General features: G+C 45.8%; 1 protein-coding gene across 7 annotated transcripts in view; it reads right to left on the bottom strand.

Annotated features, from left to right (window-relative positions):
• ELAVL2 (ELAV like RNA binding protein 2) overlaps positions 1-17,421 on the bottom strand; it is a 558,243-nt gene that overhangs the window by 522,843 nt on the left and 17,979 nt on the right. For all 7 annotated transcript variants that reach the window (XM_085641341.1, XM_085641347.1, XM_085641342.1 and 4 more), the window contains exon 2: positions 11,135-11,182. Coding sequence is in view for 1 of the 7 variants with exons in the window: in XM_085641338.1 (XP_085497464.1) it covers positions 11,135-11,182 (48 nt within the window). In the remaining 6 variants the exon portion in view is untranslated. The remainder of the gene's footprint in view (positions 1-11,134; positions 11,183-17,421) is intronic.

Raw genomic sequence — 17,421 nt, 5'->3', positions numbered from 1 at the left:
TGAAATGCATCCTTCTTGTATTTCATTATCAAGTTTTAATTGTTAATGCTTTTATTTTATCATGGCTAGATAACTACAATGCTATGTGACTGGTTCTTGCTAAATCTGAGCTGAACAGAGTACAAATTCAGAATGCTCAGCTAGAACACGAAAACCTAAAATAAATGCCCACATTTCACCGACTGCCTTTCTGCACTGGCTTCCCTGTCCAGGACAACTTCAACATTAAATCACTCTGCATGATCAACAAAATAATGTTTAGCTACCAACTTTGGCAAATACTCAGGCTACGCCATTAATTAGACGAAATCAGTACTATACATTCTCCATGGCCAGACTCCCTGACTGCCCCAGAGCTGTGACTTGGAGTTGGCCCTTGTCGGCTTTCGTTATCTAGGGATTTTTATAACCCCCCGACCCTTGCCTCTCCTATGAAAGGAACTTCGCTGCGCCATTAGATAGGCTCAGAAAAGATGTCAACCACTGGAAATCCCTACTGCTGTCTCTATTGGGCCAAGCGGCCGTCTTCAAGATGCTGGCCCTCCCCGGTTCCTATATGTCCTCCAGAACTGCCCATGCCCAATCTCCGATTCGTATTTTTAAAACGTTGATGGCGAGGTGAGGTCACTTATGGAGCGGAGGGAAGCCGCATATTGCACTACATAAACTGTCCAAGGGGTGGTACGATGGAGGGATCGCCCTCCCAGACATGCGACTATTGGGCTTCGCAGCTTGTAGTGGTGAACCGCTGGTTGTACCACTCTCCGCTAGACCCCGCAAATGGGAAGGGTATCTGGGTGCCATCTACTCAAAGGTTAGGAGGGGGAGGTTTGTGGGCCCCACAGCATGCACGGTACAACTCTGACACCAAGCGACCAAACGATTGGGCTGGACAGATGTACTAACGCAGTCCACTCCATTGTGGTACACCAAGAAATTAGGACTCCTGTGCCATCATCCGGGGTTTGACAAATGGGACGAGATCTGCCTCTCCAATATAGGGCATCTTGTGAAAAAGGGCAAGGTCCTCTCATTTCCGGAACTGATGGAGAAATACAAAATGGCCCAGGGGGAGGTGTTTCGCTACCTGCAAGTTCGTCATGCTCTAACAACTGCTCCTCCCAGACTTGAGTAACCTTCCGGAATCATCTCCACTGGAGGACCGCCTACTTTCTGAATCACTTCCTGTCAAGGCAATCTCCCTAACATACCGCAAGTTGTGTAATAACCTACCTGACCCTTTCCTATCTCTTCGCAGCCGGTGGCAATCTGACATTGGTGACATGGACTATGACGATTGGCAAACTGCACTAATGTCGCCAAGGGAAGGCAGCCATTTCACTTCGCTTTCGGTTGATCCAACTAAAGTCCTGCATAGAACGTACCTCACCGGGGTGACATTGGCTAAAATTGGGACACAACAGGATGCATTTTGTTTGAGGGGGTGTCACCAAGCTGCAACCTTTTACCATAGTATTTGGGATTGCCCGTTCCTGCGTCCCATGTGGGAGGGGCAACCACACACATGCAAGATGCACTGGGCAAAACAACCAGCCTCACGCCACCACTGGGGCTCCTCGACATTTGGGAGCCAACCAACCTTACTGAAGTAGAACTAGTTACCCTGGTCTATGTGTTGGTTATGAGAGCCAACGCGATGAAGCAGAGGGTGGCAGGGAGACCCTCCATAAATGTCTGGGTGGCTGAGCTGGGCAAATGTATGGTAGCAGAAAAAGAAGTATTCAAATGCAGACAATGCCCTAAGAAATGGGACAGAAAACGGAGTGGGTGGAATGCATACCGTGGAAATCCTTGTATGTCTCGGACTGTAGAATTGGAAGAAATGGCTAAGGGGGAACATTTCACATTTTGCATGACTGAACGATTGTATGATTATGTTCAGTAATCCATGCCTGATATTTTAAGATTGAACTGTCTGCAATTTATAACAGTGATGACTGGAATTTGTTACTAATAAAAGTAACATTTAAAAAAACATTTTTTAGCAGCAGTCTTCATGCCATTTACACATTTCAATTCCATGCCTGTGATCTAAGGTAGGAATCATGCAATTATAAAATTTCCAGGTTCAATAGGGTCTGCAGCCAATTTTCAATTACAGCTACGCAGCTGAGGAATTCCTCTACATGCAGGATAGAAACCCTTCAAAATTTAGAAAAGCCTTAAAGATCTATCTTTATTCCTATTAACCTAACTTAACAATGGGGGCGTGGCCAAGCAGGGTGCGGAGCACCTGAAGGCGTTGACCCCTGATGCAGACGACTGGGATCGCGGGCAAAACAGTCATTGAAGGTCGCGATGCGGAGAGACAAGATGGCGGTAGCCCGCGCCTAATCTACGAGGGTCTCGGTGAGCTGAGGGTGGTGCGACCTGAGACACCACTTGATAACCAGGGGGAACCGGGTGGTGACGAACTGCGGCACCCTGAGCACCGGCAGCAGCATTCAGCGGAGAGAGCACCGCAGACAGGCGGGCCTCACGCATCAGACGGATTCCCGGAGCCCCCCTGCCGCTCAACCCACGGCAACCGGTGACAGGCAGGCGAACCGGACCAAGTACGGTCGGCCAAAATAGAGGTCAGGCACCACATTGGGCAAAAAGAGACCAGGGCGCCGGGCTTTACATTCAATACTCTGTTATTTCCCGCCAGACTCAATTATCTACGACTCTGCCCTATTCTTTACATGTGCGAAGGAGGCAAGGGACTGGGCGGACATGCACTGCCCACAACTCTCCGGATCAGGAACCATGCGAGGACAGAACCAGAGCGCCGCGTCCCAGAAAAGCACAACCCAAACAGAGGGCGCAATAACGAGAACAAGAAAGCACAGAGCCCAGCACTAGATTCCCCGGATCTGGAGCAAATCATGCAGGAACGCAGAGACGTCCTACGAGCCGTAACAGCATTACTGGCCTCACCGCCTTCAGATGACATGGACAGAGCCCCAACGCCTGTTCTTTTCGGCGAGGAAGACGATAGCGACATCGCATCATCTAAAGGAAACTCGATCACCCTGCCCCGAGTCACCCCCCAGACAGCAGATCTCATAAGTTAGGAAACCTGCAAGGTCATATATAAAGGACTGTCATAGGAACATTGTCCTCAGTCTCTCGTGGCACGTAAATGAGGGGTGGCCCTGTTGGCGGAGGGATGGAAGCCTCCGACACAACAGCAGTCCTCTCACGCTATACATGTCACACTGTTCTGATACTGCCAAGGACCAGACAACGCACAATGATCCTTCACGGACCCGCCCAAGGATCACCCTCGCATGCACGTACCACCACCCCATAGTTAATTTCTTGTGCACGCTCTTTCCTCCAGAGCGCCTGTTTGGACGTATCGCTCCCAGCAATAGGTCCCCAGTATTGGGACTGTTTCCCGACCCCAGTTCGTAGTTTACCTCCCCCACTTACCATGATCTCTTGTTACCTCCCATTTACAGGGCAGGGGCACGCACCTACAACCCCACACAGCTCCACGCGCAATGCCCATAAGCTAGGAGTCTCCACTCCCCCAGAGGCCCGGCGCTATCAGGGCATGACCTTGTCTCCACCATGGCACACGCAGACTTCCAGTTTTTAACCCTCAATGTGCGAGGGATGCACACAGCCAGGAAGCGCTATGCAATATACGCGTATATTAAGCCGCAGCAGGCGCAGATCATTTCCCTCCAGGAGACCCACCTCACTAAGAAGGAATTGCGCAAACTCCAAAAGAAATGGCGTGGCTCTTTTTGCGCCACAACCTACCTGGCCTTCGCGAGAGGTGCGCTGATCTGGATTCTGCCAGGAGTGCCCTTTCGCAAAACCGGCAGGAGGGTGGATCACGAGGACCGATACGCACTACTAGAAGGATTGTTAGATGGGCAGCCCATCCTCGTCGCCAGCATCTATGCTCCCAATATTGATCAGACACCTTTTTGGGGGACCCTGACGACAGCCCTGGCGGGATTCACACTTTCTGCATGGATACTAGGAGGAGACTACAATTGCTCCTTGGACCTCACACTGGATAGATCTTACCCCCCCCCCCCCCCCACCAAGCAATCCCCAGCCCATGGGCACTCAGCCGCATTCCGCGCCTGGGCTGCCCACTGGTCCCTAGCGGATGCATGGAGACATACCCACCCTACTACCAAAATATATTTGTTTCACTCGACACCTCACAACTTGCGAGTCAGCCTGGACCGCTTCATGGGTACTCAGTCTCTCCTTCCACACATCAGACATTCAGACTATTTGGGCAGGGTCATTTCCGATCACGACGCACACATTGTGTCACTTGCATGGCGACCCCCGTACCCCTGATCACTACTAGGCACCTCCCCAGAGACTGCCTTACAGACCCTGTGTTCCACCGCGAACAGTCAGAAACCATTCAACACTACTTTGTCGACAATACGGGCACTGCATCGACCAGGTCCCTAGAATGGGACGTTTTTAAAGTGGTCCTACGGGGAGCTTGCATCAGGCAAATCACAGGAGTGAAACACACACTAGAGAGGGCGGTCCAAAACGCAGAACAAATGGCGCAGTTACCTAAAGCGGCGGATCAACAGGAGCTCCCCCCCACGCAACTAGCGGAGACCAAAACTAAGTACGAGGAGGCGTGTGCCAATCTACGGCGCTATATAATTTTTGCACATACACCACTAGAGTCCCACCAGGAAGGAAACCGTGAAGGTACCCTGCTAGCTTGGCTCATTCGTCAGGACGCGCAAACACAACAGATTACCGGCATCCGCAATGCCACGGGGGAGGTGGTCTAGACACAGGCGGACATTTTATGGGCCTTCCATGAGTACTACACCATGCTTTACAAGGAGCCGACACGTGACGGGGGGAAGGGGGGGGAGGGGGGGGGGGGAGACACATTCATGATATACTCACCACAAACACCATAGTCCTAATCATGGATGAGGAACGCACATTAGTTGACCCACCCACACCAGCGGAGATTAAATCCGCCGTTCACCGCTTGGCCAAAAACAAAGCTCCGGGGCATGACGGCTTCCTGATAGAACTGTACTCGCTCGGCATTCTCCCAGCAGCAGGTCCCGCAGCTTGACAGTCTTTCGGGAAGCACTAGATGTGGGTCTGCTCCCTCGATCGATGCAGGAATCTGTGTTGGTAACATTCCCCAAGCCCGATCGGGACCCCCTGCTCCGAGCATCCTATCGCCCTATCACCCTCCTGACTACAGATTGCAAAATCTTGGGGAGGGTCCTGGCGGATAGACTCACGGAAGTTCTCCCCAGGCTAGTGCACAGGGACCAGAGTGGATTTGTCCCCGGGAAGAATACCTCCCAGAATATACGTCGGCTGTTCCAGGTCCAGGATGGGGTGAGGGACAGGTTCCCACATGCAGCGTGCCTAGTGCTGGACCTCGAAAAGGCGTTCGACACCCTGGCGTGGCAATACCTCTTTCAGGTGCTTCGGAGGGTGGGCCATAAGGCCCTAATTTATAGCGTACACCCGGCTATTGTATACTGACCTTACTACGAGGGTTCGAATAGGTAGCTGTGTCTCCTCTCCCATTCCGATCCTGCGCCGCACATGACAGGGGTGCCCCCTGTCCTCCGTCATTTTTGCCATCGCCATGGAGCGCCTCTGTCAGCACGACTGCGGGAGGTGGGCGAGCACTGGGGCATCCCATTGGGAGGTCGCACACATTGCGTCTCCCTTTATGCGGATGATCTCCTCATTTATGTTAGAGACCCCACGGCAGACCTCACCACCCTATGGACCACGTTCGCAGAATTCGAGAAGGCTGCAGAGTTACGGGTGAACTGGGAAAATCCTCTATCCCCTGCACCGGAATACCCCACACAGGGAAATTCATCTGGGAGAGGCCTCACTAGCATGGAGGGTCGATGCCCCGTGCTACTTAGGTGTCAGACTACCATGAGCCCCGTGACCTCCTGGAGGGCAACCACTACTGGGCCCTCCGAGGACTAGGAGTCAAATCAATTTTTGGCAGACTCTACCTGTGGCTCCCATCGGGAGGGTAGCCTTATCCAAAATGATCATGGTTCGCCGGCTTCTTTACTACTTTACTAATATCCCAGTTATCCCACTGCGGACCTTCTTCAAAGAGCTTAATTCATTACTAATCTCACTGATCTGGGGGAGGGGCCGCCGCAGAGTGGCCCTGTCGGCCCTGCAGCTGACGCTCGACAAGGGCGGGATGGGCGCCCCCATCATTCAAAGTATAATTTTAGCGGCGCAGCTACAGTGGCTATCAAACTGGACAGCGCACCGCAACCTAGGGGAAACGAAAGCAGGCCGGACAGGTATCAGTGCTCCTTTCGGGTACCAAGCCCAACCCATCGCATCCATTATTAGTCAAAACGGCCAGAACCTGTACCATGCGGATTCACCGCTTGTCCAAGGGCACCCCGTTATATTCCCCGCTACTACCGCTGGCGGGACTCCCTAAAGGGCATGAATTCTACACTACGGGAGAGCTTCGTATTTGGACCGAACACCTGCTCACCAAAACCGAAGCCCTATTCTCCAATGGACAACTGCTCCAGTTAAAGACTTGGCCGAAGGAAGCGGGCTTCCTGCCGGCCAATTCCTACTACACAGGCAGATAGTGGCGGACTGCAGACGGATCTGGGAACTGGGGGACGGGGAACCCACGCCACACCAGGTATTGCACACTACTACATATGGGGGGGGGGCAGACACCATATCACATGGATCTATAAATCCATCATGGAACACGCGTGCCACTGACACGACTACGGCTCCGTTGGGAGGAGGACTTCGGCCGCGGCCTCCATGATAGAGAGTGGCTGACAGCCCTAGAACACCACAAAAAAGTGTCCCGCAACCAAAGATTCAAAAATTTCCAGTGTAACGTGTTACACCGCGCTTATCTCACGCCGGCGCGGCTTAAAAGCTTTTATCCGTCATCCCACTTCGAATGCCCCCGCTGCCACACTCCGGATGCCCCATTTATACACATGTTTTGGACATGCCCCGTGATGTGGAGTAGTGTGGCTCAATGGTTAGAGTGGCAGACCCTGAAGCAGAGTTCTGGCCAGGGACCAGGGTTCGATTCCCGCCTCGGCGGGGCTCGGGCTCAATTTCCTCGGACCTGTCTATTCTCGCCTCGCTCGGTGCCTATTCTAATCACGGGCCCCACGCTGCAACTCTGGGCTTAGCCTCCACACCGGCCCCAACAGCGCTAAGGATGCCTGGCTTCACCCTGGGGGTGCCCAGGAGTGGACACTTCACAGGGAAAGCCAGGAGGGGTTCCACAACGGTATGAGTATCAGCGCCAGGAAACCGCAAAGGCGACACCGCAAGGTGGCCGTCTGGTGACAGTGCGCTCTATAAGTACCTTGACATTTACATTTACATACAAACCCTATGGACGACAGTGCACACCACCGTACAGTCACAGGCCTAACAGTTTCACACATGGGAGGCATGCGCTCTAGGCATCTTTAAATGCAATAAACAAAAGAAGTTTGAGACCAAATTCGCTGTGGCAATGAACTTGCGCGCACCAGAGGGTCCCCCAATAGCGGCATGGTGGGGGGCAGTGAAGAAATGGGCCACAGCTGAAGAAGACCTCCTCCGTTAGGAGGAAGCTCGTGGCATACGACGGTGTCCCATCTCACTAGAATGGGTGATGCTCCTACATGGCTTCAAGCAAACACACGCTAGTGGCGCAGAGGGTCAGCTAGAAGCCCAGGTGGCACCTGGACCAAGCACATGTTAATCCGGTCACGTACCTCCTTCCTTCTCCCCCTACCCCCCCCCCCCCCCCCCGCTACTCCAGCCCACTAACCGGGCCACCATCCCGGATACACTATATTGAACAGGATAGAGAAAAGGGCCCAAAGGTGATGGAATGGCACGGAGCTCCACTACACTTGCCCCTGCCCCTCACTCCCCGAGTTACAGACCCCCAAGTTAACTATGGAACCCATTTGCTGAAACCTCTTGCAGGGGACTATGAACTAGAGATGGTCATACGGGTCGGAGAAACGTGGTAACCTTACCAATGACCGCTTTCGCGTTCCCTCCCGGCAGCTCCGGCGGCAGGGTTCAGGAGATCTCCCTCCATAGTGTGACTGATCAATTACTTGCTCAATTGTCTCGCTGCTCATGGTCATGACACTGTTAATGTTGTTTATAATACTACAGCAGTCAATTATGAAGTGTGCTAACTGTATGACGTGTATGCTGATGAAATCCAATAAAAAAGGTTTAACAAAAAAAAAACCTAACTTAATGTGCACCCAGAACTAGTGTCAAGACAGGCTAGAGTTATCACGCGCTACAAAACCTTACCAAATGTCTTTGTTTTGCCAACTAACCTTGAGAACCAGAATAAATCAGCCAAGTGTAAAATACCCTGCTCAAAACAAGACTTTACACTGCACATGCATGAACAGCAATGAAAAATGCACCCCTTTGCTTTAAGTATTAGCAAATGAGAAAGAAATGATTTATAAGTAATTATGATCTAATCTGTGCACAATGCAACAGCCTCAGAACCCAAACTTTTTATTTCTTAAAGAATGACCACATTTAGACAGTGCAATAATTCTCAGGCGAAAGCATCGCCAATCTTTACATAGAATTACCTTCCCAATAGTACACTTTAGGGTAATCCTTCCTTCTTTAACCTATAGAACTGAGGCACTATAAGGTTGTTTGGCACATAGCACCCACAACGTAAGAAATCAAATTGGAGCCACAATCTATTGCAGTCCCACAAAATAGAGGTTCACCAACGCCAGCAGTAAGCAGCAGAGTAATGAGAAACCACTATCCACCCTAACGGATGCCCCTGAGATTCACGAGGCTCAATTAAGAGGAACAAAAATATACCAATCACAGCCAACAGTGTTCTGGTGGTAGCTCACAACTGTTCTAGATTACCTGAAGTATCTACACAGTCAAATCCTCTTCACAAACTTGGAATTATCTCCCTGCTCTCACACTAGGCTTTGAACTACATTACTCAATCACTACATGTAAACCCCAGACTGAGGTACAGGGTCCAGCACAGAGACCTCTCCTCTGCAGGTGCTATTTACTACAGTTTATAGGAAATGGTTCCTTCGATCGTGCAGCCTATGTCACAAGCATAATTAACATCCTTTCTAAGCAATGGGTTTTCAAATCACTGAAACAAGGGGCCACATTCTTCAAAGTGGTGATGCCTCAGGCCTAACAAACCACCAACTACCCCACCACAGGAAAATTAGAATGAACAATCTAAACTAGTACGTGAAACAAAACTGCTTCGAAGCCTATCAATTCTAGCTCTAGGCACTAGGAACAAGAAACGAACGTAAGTCTTTGACAGCGTTTATAGATTTATGAAAGGACGAATTTGCTGTTCAACTAAAGCACTTCTGATTTAAAAAAATTCTTTCACTGCCAATATTTTAAATACCACAGCTGCTAAACACTGTACAGATTATCTTCAAAGCGGATATGAACAAATAAATAGTAAAAGTCTAATCAGTACATATTCGGTGATCGTTAGGCTCTGGTAATTTATTCATAGAGAATTTAGATTTTATGAAAATTAGGTGTATTGGCATCCTCATTTCGCACAACCTTCAATTATTTCTCTAGTTAAGTGGCTTTGGCAAGACAGAGGTAAGTCTTATTAACAGGGGCGTGTGCAAAATTTGTGGCATAAAATGTGTAATATTTAGATAATTTTGCAGTCATCCATGGCACAGAAAACCTTATGCAAAAACTACTCGATATTGGCTACCATAGAATCTTCCAGTAGGGGAAAATAGCAACTTCAGACAAGATTGCATACGTTCCTTCCTTGTCAACCGGGAACAACTTAAATAAATTTCATGTGACTGACTTTCTGAAGAATGGAACACGGACAGAGAAACCGCTTTGCATTTGAATACAGTATTTTGCAAAATCCTATCACTCACATTTTTCAAGTACTCTTAAATGTCTCTTCTGTTAGAGAATGTTTTAGACACTAAAGGGTGTACTGAGTGCTTGTGTTGGGTGTCATGACATACTGAACTCACAAAACCGCATGTATTTCTGTGACTTGCTGCAAATTCATATACCCAGGGCAACATGTTCTCAGACATAATAGCTCTCCTATAAGATCCCTTGGTTGAGTGAATGACTTAAATTCCATGAATTATCACACATATTAAATTGGTCTTATATACACAACATAACACAAAAGGCATTTTAATATTAGTATGCACCTATCACAGCGTCATTCTTTTCAGGGGCTATAAGGTAGGATTTCTTCTAGGACCTGTCCAGAAAATTCAACATGGATTCTTTATATTTAGTTATATGTATATTCACATTATGGAGATGTTAATTTTCTCAATGGCTGAATTTACCGACAGTCACTTTATGGCAATATCCAGAGCAAGCTGTACATCTTCAGCACAGAATTGGTTCAAGATTTTTTTAAACCATTGACTATAAATCATTGCATACTGTTTCCAAATAAAGGGATATAGCAATGTATAATATAGGATGTGCACTTGAAATGCCATTTGCAACATACGAATTGAGGCGCGTTAGGAATGCAATTTTTGGCTGTTGCACAATTGCACATGCCTTCTAAAACATTTTATTTAAAGTATCATCTGCCGCATGTATTGCCCCTGGTAATGAAACATTTACTTGTTTGGGTCGATGTACTGTTTAATTGTTTGGAAAAAATTGTAATAGTACGTCTGGATCAAAGGACTAAAATTGAATGTATTAATTATTGATTAGCCAAATTGTTTCACATACCACTAAATATAATAATGGCTTTCACACCAGAATTTTGCCAAAGCACCTAAACTGGAGAAATAGATTACATTCATCCGAGTGAGGATATAAAATGTACCATACTCTTTATAGGTTAATTTCTCTGTAAGTAACTCGGAGATTGGATAGCGCCGGGATAAAGCATGCAATAGGCAACTCACTACACAAATTACTTCGGTAATCATGTGATTAGTGGATAGCATAAAAATCATATGGATCTTCAGGAAGTTATAGTACACCAGTCTATCAGTTTGCAAGATAAATTGCAATGTGGCAACATATTTAATTCATAACTGAGTACTGAATAAAAAGGAAGACTTACGTTAAAAGAAGAGCCAAAGCATAGAAAATCCAAATGCTCCAATGCTGGCTAGGGAAGAAAAAAGATTTGCATTAACAAATATGCGTGCTGAAAGGACAACCTACATTTCCTCGGAGTTAACATTTTACTAGTGCAGAAATTGTCATGTGATCAAACACTAAAAATGTGACTAGAATACGACAAGCTAAGAACTAGCTGCCCAGATCTATGTGACCAGCAGCTTTTGTAGAGGCAAATCGACGCATTCTTGAATTGTCCCTACATTATTAGCCCTGCTTCATTTAACGGTGGAGTATCATTAACCTCTTAAATGCAGCTGCTGGCACATTCCCATCAACAGCACTACCTTTGTAGTGCAGCTGACAGCAACAGTAAATGCACCAAAGGCTTCACCAATCAAGGTAATGGCAGGGGCTGACACGAAAGCGCTTACACATTATCCCCCTATCTCCCACCACAATCAATATCAGCCCATAGCACACTGACGTCATTAACCTTCTGGACAACGGCAGGGACCGCAACAGGTGGCTTTAGCTCCACCGCTCCAAAAGCATTTTTCCTCCAATGCAAGGGCCCAGCACCAAGTGAGACACTTCCCTTTCCAGTGATGCCTCTGACAAAAGTATTCCTACTCAGGAATTATAACAATGCAGTCCCGGAGCATGAACTACTACTAGGCCCCAGGGTGTTTTTTAAGGTGGGGGGTTGGTCCCGATGGACACTAATCTACTCGCCAAGGGGCAAATTAAAGTATTACTGCTTTCTTGGTGTGCCAATGTAACCCCACCCGAAAGGGAAAAAAAAGAAGTAGGGCAGCTATTTTGATTTTTATAGGACATGGCCAACGATGTTCTGCTTACCCCTGGACAATATTCATTAAACAAACACCACTAAAAAGGGGAACGTCTCCCTTTTCACATGATGCCCCTCTGCCATGGATTCCTGCTGTAGTATCACAAAAGGAGCAACAAACCTCAACCAGGAAGGAAGGATTCCCACTAGGCACACGCACTAGGGAACTTTCTTTCTTGGGGGCTGAGCTTAGTTCCTCGAAGAGGAAAACTTCTGTTCCTGTTGTGGGAGCCAGGCCCAGCAAATCATAGGGTATCGTTTTTATCTGGAGAAGAGAAGGAATGCTGGGTGGTGGGAATTTTATTAATTACTATAGATTTCACAACCTTCCCACACAAACATGTGAGAAAAATATTAAATTGTTGCCATAGTTTGATACTTGCAGGGCACAGTGGGCAAGAATAAAACTGAAATCGCCACCCCCCCCCCCCCCCCCGATATCCCTAGGTGTTTACTTTTAGGAACTGTATGGGTCTGGTAGGTTTCCTCAGGTGATGGCCGGAAAGCCCAAGCCCAAATTCTGCAGGTACCCACATTGCCAAAAATGGTCGCTTTAAAGCAAAATATATTTTGTCTCCACATAGCGTTTTGGTGCCTTTAAAGTCACCAGTGCTATGGCCAGGCATACAGTGGTTTTTTTTTTTTAATCGTAAGAAGGTCAGAAACAGTAGCAGAATATTTGTCATTGCCAATTTGAGTTCGCTCCATGTTTGGCTTCCAAATGTAAGCAGTTGTGCAAGTAAACCTATTTTGCAAAATGCCTCGTGAAAAAAAAACAGCATGGATAACTCCAAATTTTGAGGTGTAAAAAATACAACGGACACCTACAAATGCATAGGTTGTCTTCGGACCCATTTTTAGCCATTAGAGTTTACCATATGAATTGCTGCACTCTCAAACAAAAAATTACACAATGCAGCTCCGTTTTTGGCCAACCTACACTATATACCCCTGCGACCAGAAGGGACTTGCAGACACAATCGTATGCTACGTTAGTAAATCTACTTTCGGTGCAAAAAAATACAGATCAATACACTGCCACTAATTGCTAGTTTTTCCTATTCTTATTTTTTTTATCAACATGAATGGGAAAACCATGAGCAATCTACACAAAAGTCCGATTGATGAATTGACATTACCTAGTTTTCAGAAACTTATAGCCTTCCGGTTCACGCCAGTTTCCTTAAACTGCAAGTAGGTCGATACAAGGAAAAATGGTCTACCAGTTAACATAAAGATTTTTTTTACAAGTCTGATTGTTCCTGAAACATGGGAAGATCGCCATCAAAGCATACATTTGGTGACACCATTTTTTTTTTGGGGGGGGGGGGGGGTTATATATCAAGGCTATTTTCTCGGTTAGCTGCAGGGGCACTAAAAAACCCTGAGTACCTTCAGAATCCCCGTGTTGGGAGCATAGGACCCACATTTAGCCTGGATACTTTAGAAAGTAAGTTATGATGGCCTAACCATAACAAAAAAAGCTCAGCACAGACTAGAAGAGCCACAGCAGCTAAAGGGGCTCATCTGTGTAACAATATCAACAGGTTTACAGTTAATAAAAATAAAAAGTTAAAGTAGTAGCAAATGGCTGCAATCTGAATGAAAACATTCTGCTTAGCTGCCCTATAATGTGCAGCCCTCTATTTATCAGTAGGATTATAGCCAGTTTCACCTTATGTATCTCACGTACATTGTGCCATGATACATTCTCAAGTTATTTTGATTAACAGATATTTGTTGCCAAAGTTCAAATATATCTGATTACACTTCTGAATTCTGTCAGTCTGTCATTTACTGGGAAAATGAGGTAACCTTTAAAGCTTCAAATATATAAATTGTAATGTGTTTGCCCCTCTAAACAGTTTAACAAAACTAAACACTAATAATTTGCTGCTAGTGCTCACTGGAATTCTTGCCCATCACTCCATTTTACATGTGCGTTGCCCTACTGAGAAGCACTCTCAATTACAGAGCTAAACTAAGTGGATCCAGGGCTAAATCACACTGTTGAGAGAACATTTTGTCCATCAAAAAGCATGCTACAGCCGGACGAGCGACTGATGCACATTTAGAGTCTCCACACAGTGTATTTAGTTTGCCTTAACGTAAGGGACATGACCGCTAATTGACTATCTAGAAAAGCCTTCTATCACAGGAAAAGTTGTGGGGCTAAATGAGTCTTCTTCATCTGCAGCACCACCAAGTGCAAACTGTTCCACTGCAGTAACTGAAACACCTCTTACAGAGACTTCTACATCAAGTTTTTTGAGGCAGTAACAAAAACCTTAAACTAATTCCTTATAAAGGAGGCTGCCGCTTGTCTTCGTGTACTGTATATTCACTGAGATGAACATGGTTATTTGGATATAAATTGTGAAATTCTATCAGAAATAATCGCAATACCCACATGCCATCCCTAGACTGTCCATTTCAAGTTACTGTATATACAATGCTGTCAGCAGCCAATACTTAAGAAGTAACAGTAAGGTCATAAAACGGAGGGATGATCTACAATTAGATCTAATAAGTGTCAACAGAATAAGTCTGAAAATTAACTTAACAGACCATGTTAACTCACCTGCTGCTTTTTGAACTTCCTGCGTTCTTCTGGCAATACTGGAGTACTTTAGAGTTACTTGTAAAGGGCATAAATACTTTTTTAGTGTTGTTTATAAAGGGTATGGTCACAGGCAATGGACAAAAGACAAGAATGTACTCACATTCTCACGAAAACTATTTCGGGGTGTCATTCCAATAGGCCTTAAGTGAACTGGAGGCTACTAAAATGGCGAAAGGATGCACATGCACGTGTTTGTTTGGCAAAACATTTGTGCATGCAATGTTATGTTGTCCTACCCAATAACAAAGGCCAGTCTCTACACAAACTATTGGCAAGAAAATAAATAAATGGTGTACACTAGTAAAATAAGGAGTTTTTAGAAGAGGTTGTAAAGACCGATTTAATGACTAAATGCTATCAACTATGAAGTTAATTGCAGAAACTTAGCAAAGCTCAATAAAGTCCTGAAATATGCATAGAAACTAGTGGGCTGGTTACGAGTTTAGCAGTGCTGAGTCTGCTTTGCGCCGGCACAGCACCACCAAAGCCATGCATAGCCCACCCGCCAGATCACAAGCCCAACTTGTGTCTGGTGGGCTTTTATTTTGCCTTTCTCACTGCGGTGCCCTGAAAACAGGCACCGCAATGGGAACGCAAAAGAAGTTTCAGAACTGCAGGGACTATGAAGCCCATACTGGCTGGAACTTGGGGTGGACGCAAACAGGAATGCATCCCCATGGCGGCAGAGGAATTCCCCACCACCAGTCTTGTTCTGGTGGCAGGCTTACTGCCATGAAAAGGCTAGTGGTGGGGAAATATACAAATGTGACCTCACAGTGGTAGCATCCACCAATGGTACAATGTCTAGATAAAGTGTGCCTTGTGTTATGTGGGGGCCAACCTAGATTCTGAAAGTTCTATCTGAAGTATTAGCAGGGCTATCCCAAGAAATGCCACTTGACGACTTGCTTAATCCTCAGATGCGAGCAATAAAGTGCTTCAGTTGGGGGTAACATTCATTAAATAGTCCATTTGAAATTCTAGGCTTTTTTTTAACACTCAAGAACGCAGCATAGTAGCTAAACAGAGATTTGACAAATTACTATGATTTTTTTAAAAAAGGATAAAGCCCATTCGAAAGAACCACACTTCAAATTAGATTTACATAGAGATTTTCTTATTAGTCAGACATAGGTGATTATAAACACCATTATGAACTGTTTTGAAAAGGAGTAATGAGCGCAGACAAAAATAATTCCGTAAATAATTTCTAATCTTACATGGATAGGAGGCTCAGGACGATCAAATTCTGAGACTGTCCCTAATAAAAGTTGACATTAGGTTATAGAAATAGATGAGTGGTTGAACAATGCCATTCTTGAAACGTTGAGTTTAGTTGGACGCATTAGTATGTATGCTACGGTTTCCCGTTTACTTAAAAAGCTTCATATGTCCCATTTCAATTTCAAATTGTTGCAGCTGTAGAACATCCATTTAGGATGAATCAATATGCAGTGCTTAATTTCCACAGTAGCTAAAAGCAGTTACCTTTAGGAAAATGTCAAGCAAATTGCCCTTACGACTCAATTTTTACTTCAAGTTCTGATTATAATTAAATATTGTTTGTGGTTTACACTTTATCCAGCACCCAAAAGAGGGTAGTGTCAGCAACCGCATATTCAACCACAGATTAGCACAGCTTTAGAAGCTAGTTTACACTCCACTTGTATGTTTTTATGCACTAAGAAAATCAAACTTACAATAAGCAAAGATACGGATCTCGACTAGCCAAACGGAATAACCTCTATAGCACATCTCATTATAGAGAAGATCCGTTTCTTACTGCACACTAAAGGTTCATTGGTGAATTAAATTTGATGTGTGAAAGATTCACCATTTCCAAGCTGGCAATGTTCAGAGGCCTCACATTTTGGGCTACTATATATCTCAAGAAAGAGGTAGTTTTCCAAAGCACAACTTGTTTGTTTTCCATTAATTGTAAAACGCCTCTATACTAGATGTCTGCAAACTGGAAGCGGGCCAGCTGGGGAGGCCTTAAGTAATCTTAGGGGAGCAGGCTTTGTCCAAGAAGAACACCATGTTTTAAGTGATAAAAAAAACAAATGAGCGTCAGTAAGCCACTTTGTAATGGGCCATCACTAACATCCTGCCATTTATATCCAGTCTAGGAGTATGTATAAAAGGGGTAACAGAGCTTAACTGCAATGTTTAAATGTATTTAAAGGTTGTCAATTTAGCAGAATTGTGAAAAAATTTTAGGGGGCCAGTTTTAGATTTTTTTTTTTTTTTTTTTACAGGGGGTAAGGGCGGCATTAAGAAGTTTGAAGACCACTGATCTTTACTGAGGTAGTAAATACCATCACGTTCTCTGCACTGCCTTTATAGAGCATTAGAATGAACGTCTTGTGCTCTCGCTGAAAAGAGGAATTGGTGCTCTCCCAAAGGAGATCCCTCCGCAGCCTGAGGCTTTTTCCCTGAATGACAATGAATGTGCATGGCGTGTTGAAGTCAATGTAAGTAGACATTAGGCTCCATTTAGTTTCACTGTGTTTGGTGCTTAAAGGCACAACAGAAGAGGCATTATTCGATAGGGCAGATTCTAGCATCCCCAATGACATTTCTAGTGGATTGATGTTTGTGGATCAATACAGGAGCTGGTCATTTGCATGATTTACCATTATCTGACCACCGGAAACGGAAGGGGGTGGTATGAAAGCGCACTAGACACATGAGGTCCTATCTCAAAATGCCTCAGTCACAATTAGGATTTGTGTCTGCTCCTTGCGCGATAGGAGCTACTGCAGTTACCCGTGCTGTAAAATAAAATGTGGTATGCAGGTGAACCTTTAAG

This window comes from Triturus cristatus, chromosome 2_2 (genome assembly GCF_964204655.1).
Source record: "Triturus cristatus chromosome 2_2, aTriCri1.1, whole genome shotgun sequence".
NCBI classification, from domain to species: Eukaryota; Metazoa; Chordata; class Amphibia; order Caudata; family Salamandridae; genus Triturus; species Triturus cristatus.
Note: the sequence above shows the minus strand (reverse complement) of the source record. Positions and strands in the feature narration are given on the sequence as shown.